A 12,338-nucleotide genomic window follows, 5' to 3' on the forward strand; every position below is an offset into this window, starting at 1 on the left:
TTTCAATTAAAGAAACAATAATCTAATTTCACTTGACAAACTTCATTAATAGAACATTTTGCATTATTACTCTTAAAATAAATTCTACAAAAAATATACTTATTATTACAATATACTAGGATCAATAATAGCTAAAATGTATGATTATTTATATGTTGAAATAAATAACTACCAATAAAATACTATTAAATATAAATAAATAGGTATTTCTAATTAGTATGTGAAAAGATCACAAAGAGTATCGTCAAACATAAAATATTTGTTTTAGGTTACCCTAAGGACATGCGTATTCCGTTATCTGGAAAATATATTTGGGTTAGTAGCGCTTAACTTCCTTCAGTACTTTCTTGACCACGTGTATTTACGGTTTCGCATTTATAAGTTGACTCTTTCGCATTTTCGAATCGTTCGTTCGTAAATTTATTTTTTATGACAAATTATTAAAATATTTACATTAAGAACCTTAATCTAATTTATATATATTTTTTATGAAATTATAATAGTTATTTAATTAATAAAAATAATTGGAATTCAATTTACTAATATTAATTATTTAAGTATTTAATGGCAAGTATTTTTATTTTATTGTGAATATAGTTAATACAAAATAAATACTCTTTTACTGTCTACAGAATTTAGGTAACTCTGTATAAAATATTCACGTTATTTACAAATCAAGCTTCAGATTTTTTCATCACATCTAGTTTTTAAGATAATATTAACTATTAATTAAGTGTTAATTGCCGTTAAACTTAATTTAAAGGTTCATAAAATCTGTTAAACTAGGCGGAAAAGCTTCATATTTTTCAAAACTTTTTTTAAAAAATTATCAATTTATATTATAAAAGTTAAAAAAAAATAATCATCAGTTTTTTCTGATTAATTAATTGTTTGATTAACGCTTAATCAATAGTTAATATTATCTTGAAAACTCGATGTGATAAAAAAAATCTGTAGTCAGATTTGAAATCAACGTCAAAATTTTATTGAATTCACCTAAATAATGTAGATAACAGAAAAGTTTTGATTGTTTATTGTCATTTGTTGTAGGTTCATCAGCTTTTTAAAACTTTGATTATATATATATATATTATATGTAATTAAACAGTAAAATTTATTTTAAATATATAAAAAAAGTTTGAAAAGTTATAGCTTTGTATATTTTTTCTTTGTTGAAAAAACTGAAAATATGTGAATATTTGAACAAAAGTTCAAATATTTTCCATAACAAAAATATATCCTAAGAAGTACTATAATAATTATTCTTAATCAATTTCCAATTTATGAAAAGTTAAATTTTTATGAGAATACAACGTTTTTGATTTCTTTGAATCTTTATTTCATTTTTTTATACTGATAAATTCATTGTATAAATGTTTTTATTAATTAAATAATAAAACACTTGAAAAGTTTTTTTTTTCAACAGATATTTCCATCATATTTTCTGTTCACAGATAACAATATTTTTTTCTTTTAAAGCTCCTTGAATTTTATCGAAACAGAAAATGATTTAAACTTAAAACAAATAAACTTAATATTCATGATCTTAAATGTTCTCACAAATTTTATATTTAAAATAATTTTTTTTGTTTATGTTTTCAATTAAGTTTTGAGCCACTTGAGAATATTTACAAATGTGATAACTTAAAAGTTTTGTTAAATAGTAAGCAAGGTATAAATTTCAAGAACTCATAAAAACGTCGTGTATAGTGTAGTTTTCGATAACATTGGAAAATTGAAAACGTTCCAAAACATCTATCTCCATTTGAGTACTTTTAAAGTTCGTTATACGTGTTTAGCACCCTTTAGATGTCCTTTATACATCTTGTCCGACCTGAGTACTTATTACTTATATGATTCCATAAATATCATGAATTTTGTTAAAGGTACTTCAACTTAACAGAAACAACATTATTTCACTAAAATTGAAATATCCCATATCTATGAAAGTGATACACTTTCAAATAAATTTTGATGTTTCAAAACATTATAATGATATATACACTATATAATATTAACTTTTTTCATGAAATAACTTTGCTTGGATAACTTGATTTATAGAATTTATTGCAAATTAAATAACACGAATTGATTGTAATGAATACTTACGCTATATGGTCAAACATATTAGTAAACATGAATATGTTTATATGAAATATTTTCTTTATTGTAATGAATAAAGGAAAGTCTAATAAAATATATAACTTATATATTTTTATGGTTTGAAGTAGTTTAATTTAAAATATTCTTATAAACTAACATTTTATCGAATTAATATTATAAATATGATTACAATTGTATTAAATATAAATTTAAACTGAGCTGTTAAGTGCTGAAACAAATTATTTATAACAAGTTTTTATTATGTATTTTGGAAAATATTCATTTTCATCTTCTCAAGGTTTTAAGACGAACGATATTTTAATTTATTATGAGATAAATTTTGTCTGCGATATTATCTTTAAATTATATGTGTTTTTGGCTTGAAATTTTATAGAAATGAGTGAGAATATTTAAGAATATATAAATTTATATAACGATACTGAAAATAAAACGTCTAGAATTTAGATTTTAAATAAAATAGACTTAACTGTAACTTTTCAAAAAAAAAAAAATACATACCGACTTAATTTAAAATTTAAGTATTTTATACTTAAATATAATATAAATATTTTATTTATTTTTAGAAGTCTTAATAAATCGTCATTCAATGTCAAACCGTGATTTTGTATTGTTGTCAAACAAAAAAAATATTTACTGATATAAAAACAAAACACATGTCGGTAAATGAATTATGAGTATTGAACGTGAATCATAGTTGTAAAATGAAAAATCGCCACTTTTATTTCCTCCTTGGTAGTGTAATACGTGACTGACGTAGGATCTATCTCGGTTTTATGAATATTAAATAAAAAATATCTTGCACTGTTAAAAAAACTGAACAATAGCAAATAATGAAGAGGTTTTGGATTATTGTTACTTTATTGTGTTTCATTTCACCACCAAGTACTGCAATGCTTCTACAAAAAACTACAAAATATCAGGGTAAGTAAATCAAATTTTATTTTTTGTTTTTAATTAACTTCAACGTAAATCGTAAAAATAAATTTATCAAATTTAATTATTATTTTAGATCAGTATTTAGTGTAAATAGAAAATAACTTGACAAATTGAAACTATATAATAATTGAATTTTTGTAGAACAGAAATCGTGTAATCAACTATAAAATTTAAAACAGAGTTGAAAAAAAATATTTCCATATCATAATAAACTTTATTTAATCTCCATGCTAGTAAAATATTATGTGGATTTGAATTAATTTTGTTGAATAATAAAAATAATAGATCATTCTACTCTCTTGAAGTTAAAAAAAAAATTATAGATTAATGAAGATATTATAATTATATTATGATTATATTATAATCATAAGCAATTATTTCCATTAAAGAAAATATTAATAAAAATCAATAACCTATAAAACGATCTAAGTTTTATAATAATTTAAATTAATTTCTAATGGATTATGTCTTTGGTAAAAATTATTATTTTTTAACACGGCATTTTAGTTAGGCAATTTAGCTACTTTGATGTTATATGTTTTTATTATGTATGTACTTAATTAAAATTGACCGGTAATATTTTATCCTGATAAATTTAACGGAAAGCTTTGATCTATATATATAAATAGCATAATGTATATACTGGATTTTAATACATCTAAAAATATAGTAGAAGGATTATCAAACAAAAATTATTAAAAAATAAAGGTAACAGGTATGACATATCCTTTTATTATTTTTATTTTCACAATAAATGGGTTGTGCTAGTTGACGTATATTTCAGTACATCAAAATGTATCATGAAGGATTATCTTATCATTTATAATAAAACACTAGAAACTAGTTTATTATATAAATTGTTAGATGCGTTGAATTTATCATCATAGTGGCTACTTTATCATTACATAAAGTTTTTGTTTTACCTGTATAAAAAATAGGTACTACACTACATTTTATTTTTTTAATACATAAAAAAATGTATGTTAACAAATAAAAATATTATGAAAAACAGTATCCATGGTGTATACTTAAGGAAATGAATAAGGAAATTATTCTCAGTGGCCAACAAATTCATACAATATAAATGATACTATTTTAATCGAAATTCAAATGTGCATTGTTTATACATAAATAAAGAGTAATGATTTTATTAGTTTTAAAAAAATTGTATAAATTAATTTTTTTTTTTCGTTGATGAATGAGATTTTCTTGAATTTCGTATATAATTTTAAAAAATAAAAAAAAAATATATAAATACAATTTCTTTCATTCTAATAAACAAAAACATTTCGATAAATTAAACTCTTTATAAACAAATAATGCATCAATATTATTTTTAAGATGTTCAAATGTCAAAATGATAAATTTATCTTATCTTATTTTAAAATAAATGGATATTTTTTATACAAATTTTTCAGCTTTTATACAAAATTTTACTGCAAATGTATACAGAAATATTTAAATTGATAATTATTTATTGATAATATGTTTTCCCTTTGGTTGGAAAATAATAATAAGTACGTGAATTTTTAACTTGCACCAGATTCAGATTTTTTTAAGATATAGCAAAAACTTCACACATTAAGATGTTTTAAGCAAGCAAGCATACCGAATCAATAAAGAGTATTCAATTATTCTCCAAACTTACGTATCTAAAATATTATTTGTATAACATTTGTTTGAGTAAGTTACTTATTCAGAGGGTGTGACTGTTGTTTCAAGTGATATAAGTTGTAAAAGTAGATTTATCCCAACTACAGTACCGATTGCTAACGATTTTACATGCGACGTTTAGTATACATATTGTTTTTATTTGCATTTTCTTGTTATATAAATTGCTTTAGTACAAATGTATGTAATACAAGTTTAATATTTCACATTCTCCAAAAACTTTCATGAAAACAGCAAAATTTAATGTCAATAGGTTAAATTTTTCGGCATATAATCTGAAATATATGAATAAAAGTAATTATTATTAGCATTTAAATAATTATAATTGGTTAATATCACAAGTTAAATATGTATTGATTATTAATTATCTTTTACATCGTCACTAGGACATATTTAGAAATATCAATTTTTCTCAAATATCTAAACTTTAATATAAAACATAAAGATATAATGGTTGTAGAGTGACAGAACCAACAACGTTAAGATAATACTAGTATCTTAGCTGCTAAAGTATAACCTGAATATATGAAATATATCTATTTCTAATTTTCTACGTGATAATTAAAATTGCATAGAATACAGAACAAATCCTTCGATCAGGTAAAGAGATTCAGATTAATGAGTAAGAGTGCCTAAATTTGAAGAGTCTTAACTACAATGAAGTATAAAAGAAACATTTTTTTTAGATACATACTAGACTTATGACTATTTTAGTTCCTTGCCTTGCAAATTCATACTACTAAAATTCAGTTACGCCTTAAGTGTCATAACTTCATTGAGTCATAGACATACAAATAAGCAAGTTTTAAAATGATTAGTGATTAAAATTAATTTTGGAATATTTAATGAAAGTTTGTTGTTAGTTTTATTTCAACACTTAAATATAAAATCTGAGAATTTATATATTAACTTAGTTTTGTATTTATTTAGCTTATATATTTATTTATCTTTATACATACATAGATATATTAAGTTACAGTAGTTATATTAAATAACATTTTTATTAAGAATAGTTTTTTTTTAGAACTAACAAATTGGAGAGCAAAAATTATTGAAAATATGTTTAGTTATTATACCATTTAATTTTCGTCTTAATAATAGTAAATTTTCAAATTCATTAACTTTTGTGTGATTTTCAAGTCAATTTCAATAATAGTTACAGTAGTGTAATGTTAATACATTGCTTAAGAAGTGTAGACATTCATTATATATATAGGGGAGGACTTGTGGTTTCATTAACATTACTCAAATTACTATTTCAGATAAAATGTTGACCTATTTAAATACATATATCTAGATTAATGTTTCTAAATAAGTTTAAATTATAATTTAAATTTACTTGTTTATAGACATTCCATATTTTTCTTTTTAACATGTAACACTAAAATTTCAAAATATTGAAATTTTACTGGTGAATAAACCGTGTTTTAAATTTTACCGATTGAATTAAATTTTCATACAATAATTATGTAGGAAATTATTTAGGTCAAATATCATTATTGTTCCGGAAGACTTGATGATTTGAAGAAGTATATTATAGTCAATCACAGTATTAGTCTTATTTTATCATAGTCAAAATAATAATATATTCTTCCAATTTATTTTTATAGGTTATGAGATGTAAAAATAATTTTTATAATAAACATTAAGACAATAACTAATAACAAACAAAACAAGTGATGAACGATGGAAAATCAGTGCATAGTTGTTTAGGATACATTATTATCATAGTTCGCATGTCCGCCTTTATAAACGTGTATTAGCTATATGTCAATTTACAACAAAGCACATTCTAAATTATAAAACATATAATAATATATGATATATTTTAAGAAAATAAATTAGTGAATGTCAAAATGATGTATAACTGTTGTAATTCTAAAAAAATATTAAAGGATTAAATGCTGAATAGCATTCACTTATTTCATATTCTATTATTAAATGATATTTATTATTTAAGGTGCAGTTAAAAGTTAAAAACATCACTAAGGAAAGATATGAATACCTAATCTCCCTCCAGGGACGCAGTCACGATTTTATTTCGAGGATGTCTTAATTAAAACGTTTTTCTCTACATGTNTAAGACAATAACTAATAACAAACAAAACAAGTGATGAACGATGGAAAATCAGTGCATAGTTGTTTAGGATACATTATTATCATAGTTCGCATGTCCGCCTTTATAAACGTGTATTAGCTATATGTCAATTTACAACAAAGCACATTCTAAATTATAAAACATATAATAATATATGATATATTTTAAGAAAATAAATTAGTGAATGTCAAAATGATGTATAACTGTTGTAATTCTAAAAAAATATTAAAGGATTAAATGCTGAATAGCATTCACTTATTTGATATTCTATTATTAAATGATATTTATTATTTAAGGTGCAGTTAAAAGTTAAAAACATCACTAAGGAAAGATATAAATACCTAATCTCCCTCCAGGGACGCAGTCACGTTTTTATTTCGAGGATGTCTTAATTAAAACGTTTTTCTCTACATGTAATACTCTACTTAAATCTTAAAGGCTAGAGAAGTTTACATATAAGTAGTGGGGTAACATCGCCATAATAATTTTTTTTAGAACATCATCAGAAATGGTTTTGAGGTTATTCTCAAAAGACAAGGATATTCTATTTAAATTGATGTTATTATATTATATTACATATCATTATAAATGATGATAAATTATTATAAATGTCACTTCCAAACTATATTTAGTTGGATTCAGATAATAAAATCAAAAGAAGATAGTCATATAGTATAATTAAAATAAAAATGTATCCAATTTTATGTTTCTTAGCTTACAAAAACATAAAAGTTATATTTAGAACAAATCAAATTTGTAATTGATGATGGCTAAATTAAACTCAATTTACAATAATCATATCAATTTTTTTTCGGCAATTTTTCAATAACATTTACTTAAACATTTTTTTATGAGACTTATAATTTTTAATTGTTGAACAACATATGACAAAATAAGAAATGCAAGAATAATATGAAGCTATACAGAGTGAATTTTTTAAAGTTAGCAAATCCATTCCTCTGAAAATAATAATTTTTTAATGAATACTGTTTAGTTACGTATGTATTTGCATTTAATTGTTTCATAATATTTTTGATGTTCAATCGTTATATCTTATAGGGTTTCAACTTTATTTAAGCTTCGATACAAAGCTAATATTGTATTAATTTTACCAAAATGTATTTATGCTTTGTATCTATCACTACATTTCTTAGCTCTTACTGCACTGGTTTTTTCAAAGATACGTCAAAAGATCATGAATGATATCCAGTTGGAGACATTATCTTTAGAAACTGAAATTTTCACTCGTTTTTCGTAAATGGAAATAATCCACGCACAAATAATGACTTTTTAAATCGGTAAAATAAATTCAATTTCGTTAAAATTTTTTTTTAAATAACTTTTGAAAATTTTATTGAAATATTTAAATTTTCAAACATATCTTAAATTAAAGATCACAAACTACAAACAAGAAAAAAAAATTTGTCCGACACATTATTTTATATATGTAAACGGCCCCTGAAGTCAGGGTCCACTCCAATTTGTAAGTAGATCTTTCGGAATTCTTATCTTTCCACTCTAATTTTGCTTATTTATAATACAAAATATTAGTTTAACGTGATAAAGTTATTAAAATTAATAGACAAATTCTATCATTTTAGTTTACAGTGTAAAAATATAATTATTTATTAAGAATTGATAACTTGTGGCTAAAATTATTTAAAATTAAAAATATTCTTATACATTAATATAAAATTATAAAATAAAAAATAATAGCCAAAAATAGTCATAAAGCCACAAAAAATTACTAAAAAGTCGCAGATGTATATTTTGGAAAAAATATTTTCATTATTAACAAAGCTAAACACATACTTAAAAAATATATTAACAACAAAAATATATATATATAAAAAAAAAATGCATTGGTTAGTTTCGTTTTTAAACTTTATAAGGTAAATATTGAGTTTTAAAAATGACTTCATAATATTTTCGGTTTCTATTATTATTAACCTAACAGATTCTTAAAAAAAATACAGTAAAATTTAATTAATTTTCTAGATATGATAAAAATTTCGTTTGCTAGTAATGGTATATATAATTTATACACTATTTAAAAGCTTAAAATTGTCTGGAAATATTTAACAAGATAATATAAGCTTTTCGGTGTTATTGGAAATATATTTTATATTTTCAACGTCAGAGTTGATAAATAATTTTGTTATTTACGTTGAATATAATATTGGATAACCAAAGCTATTTATTTGCTAAGAAATTTACCAGGAAACTGTTCATTTATCAAGTTTATTGAATGTAACATAAGTACTTGTCTTCTTTTAAGTTATTATACTTGACGTTTTTATACATGTATTATCGTAACATTATTATTAATTAAATTTACAGTAGAACAATAATTTTTCTTAAATTCGAGGATAATAACTATAAATTGGTTTTATATTTAATTATAAGATGAGTCTTAAATTTAAAGAACTAAAGTTATTTAATTTTTATAAATAAAAAAAAATATTTTTCTGAAATTTTCTTTATATCAATAATTTTTAAAATTAGAAACTACAATGGAAATAATTAATTTTATAAAAGTATTTATTTACAATAATCATCTGGCATTTATTTTCATACCAAAATTAAAATATATTTTTAATAATTAATATAATTTAACTCTTATATATAAATGAGTATAAGTTTGACTAATCATTTTGTTTAAAATATGACGGATTAACCAAATTTATAATCATTGTTTTTGATTAAATTAGTTGAATGATAAACTAAGTTCTTTTAAATTACATTGTAATAGAATGAGTTAACCGAAAAAGAGTGGTAACTGATGTTGTTATTTTAATCTAAGAGTCATAAAAAATCCTTTATTTATAGTTTTTGAAGTGTACATTTCCAGAATGTTTTTGGTGTACTTAGGAAGAACTACTAAAACATTTAAAAAAAAAGTTTAGTTACTAAAAGATATCTGTAAAGTATAAGGTGTTATACTAATACCTTACAAAAATAAATTCGACCCGATATGAAAGTTCCCTAAATATTTACTGGCAACCTGAATTTTAAAAAAAAAAATGAAATATTAAATATTTTTCTCAAATTATTATTTAGTTTAAATTATTTTAGAAAGAAAACGATGATAAGATTTTTAGGAAAATGATAGATATGGGAAAATAATTATCGCACGTAAACCTTAAGAGTAATAAAAACTTTATCAAATATTTTCTAAAGAGTTGTAGTTTTTACTTTTAATTGTTTGTTTATTTAAGTTTTATAAGATATTTTACTTACAATTAAAATTTGACGGGGATCATTATTTTTTCATCTAACCTATAAATTTTATATTAACAATATATATATATTATAACAATATATTTACTTCTATCTCATAGTAGGCAAAATAATTGATCAGTTAATAATATCAATTCAAATAATGTTTTATTGGTGTACTCTTTACTTATCATTGTTAAAATTAGACGCCCAAGATAGCTAATGAGCACATAATCTTGTGATAGTGCTATAATTCATAAATAATTAAAATTTTCATTTATCGTATTATATTATCTATATTGATAAACTGATAACTCAAGCTACTTATTAAAAATTATCCTTATGAATACTACAACTTAAATGTTATATAATATCAATAACTTGCGGAAATTTTGGCTTTAGTGATTTTTTTTCCATAATAGATAAATTGTTCTTTTTTCAGTGGATTTTTCAATGAATTACATTTAAAGAACTCTTTTGTAAAAATAGAGAATTTTTTACTTTGATGGCCAATTTCAAATAGTAGAACAATTTAATTTTATATAGGTTATAAGTTGTCAGACGTTCCGAAATATTTTCAAAAATTAAGTTCAACACTTTTTTTTATATGAGTAATTGGCCTCTTTCACATTTCCTGTAACTTAGGGTTTTCATTAGGTTTTAATAAAAAAATACCAAAAGAAAGTTTTTTTTGTTTGTATTGTTCATATAAGTATCATTAGGATTAGTGTTTTTAATAAAATTTATAGTAGTTTTAAAATGCAGAAAAAAATTGTTCACATTCAACTAAATTGAAATCAGGTTCTTTTGGCTTAAAGATCAACAAAATCGGTCCTGTTAGAGCTAGGAATTTTCATGTACATATACAAACAAATAAAACATGTCGTGGTAAAACTTATATCTTCACAGTTTCGTATCAAATTTAAAAATTAAATAATTTGTTTTAACTTAGATAAACAAGTATAATTTTACATAAACTTTATCCAAATGTTTTAATTTTGCTTTGAATTTTTGATTTATTACTCATTTATTTTACTAGAAATGGTAGAATGGTTAAAATTGTACCAATATATTATAAAATAAACAAATCTGTCATTACTTAAAATACTATTTTATTTTCAATTGCAATTGTATTTAGTTTCTCAGAATTTATTGAAATTATTTACTTATAATATAGTCATTATATAATTTATTCGAGAAGTAGGAAAGGATAAAACCTACACGGCATAACGGAAATAACATTGAAAAGATAAAATATTGAGGAAATGGTAAAATGTTTTCTTTTTTATAATTATCCCGTCCTCGGATAAAAACTGAACGTACCACAGCAAGAATAACTAACAGGAAAAAATCATTAGTGGCAGAAAAAGTGCAAATGATACGTCAATACATAACAAATAGAATAAAATATAAAAAGTTTACTTTTTATTATAAAATGATAATGAAATTATACCATTAGATCTTAACGATGTAGTTGTCTGTTAACCAACATATGCTACCGTTTTACAAATTTGCAAAAAACTAAATGATTCTTTATGATGTTCATTTAATAGTAAAACGATTGATAGGAAAACGTTTATAATAATGATATTGCAAAACCACTTCAACTGTGAATGACAAACATTAATCAAAATGACGTCAGATACAAACAAAAAAAATCTGTATAGGACTATAATATTATATTACAGTTTATCGAATGTAGTTGACGCGTCCTATAGATAATGGTAAAGGATCTAAAGAAAAGCATATCATTTGTTCATATATGTGATTTTATATGGGTGCATTAAGTTTTAATGCAAAACGTAAAGCATGTTAAAGAAACCGATTTTCGCGGTCGTTTTAGTGCGCTGGTGGTTTTTGCTTGTTAAGCTCGACCACAGAGACTACATAAACTGTCAGAGTTTGAAGAAAAACCACAGTGACCATATATTATTTTTATCAGGTATATGGACGATGTAGTTGGATGACTTTCTATAGTGTTGAACCTACAAGTAATTAATTATAGCGCTGTCATCTCATCGCTTCGGACATTTGCTATATAAATATCCATATCTCTTTCGGTAGGATGTCGAAATCCTACAGATTTGTGGTTTTGGCATTTGAAACTATGTTACAAAAGATGTCATATAAATAAATGACACAATTATTACTTTGTTGATTAAAAATAGCCAGTCTAAATGTAAGCCGATTAGATAAAATAAGAAAGTATTTGGGTAATAGTTTTATTGATTAGTTAAAAATAATCTTATTTCACAGCAAAACTTTTTATAAGCAATTGTAAAATGATTTT

At 22.5% G+C, this 12,338-nt stretch overlaps 1 protein-coding gene across 1 annotated transcript in view; it reads left to right on the plus strand.

Moving 5' to 3' along the window:
• Positions 1–2,689: 2,689 nt before the first annotated feature.
• The window catches only part of LOC126903522 (alkaline phosphatase-like), a 111,994-nt gene continuing 102,345 nt past the window's right edge, over positions 2,690–12,338 (plus strand). The window contains exon 1 of the mRNA XM_050681696.1: positions 2,690–3,045. Within this exon, the coding sequence (XP_050537653.1) occupies positions 2,955–3,045 (91 nt within the window). The 5' untranslated portion in view covers positions 2,690–2,954. The remainder of the gene's footprint in view (positions 3,046–12,338) is intronic.

The sequence above is a fragment of the Daktulosphaira vitifoliae genome, unplaced genomic scaffold (genome assembly GCF_025091365.1).
Source record: "Daktulosphaira vitifoliae isolate Bord-2020 unplaced genomic scaffold, ASM2509136v1 Scaffold_4, whole genome shotgun sequence".
Classification (NCBI taxonomy): domain Eukaryota; kingdom Metazoa; phylum Arthropoda; class Insecta; order Hemiptera; family Phylloxeridae; genus Daktulosphaira; species Daktulosphaira vitifoliae.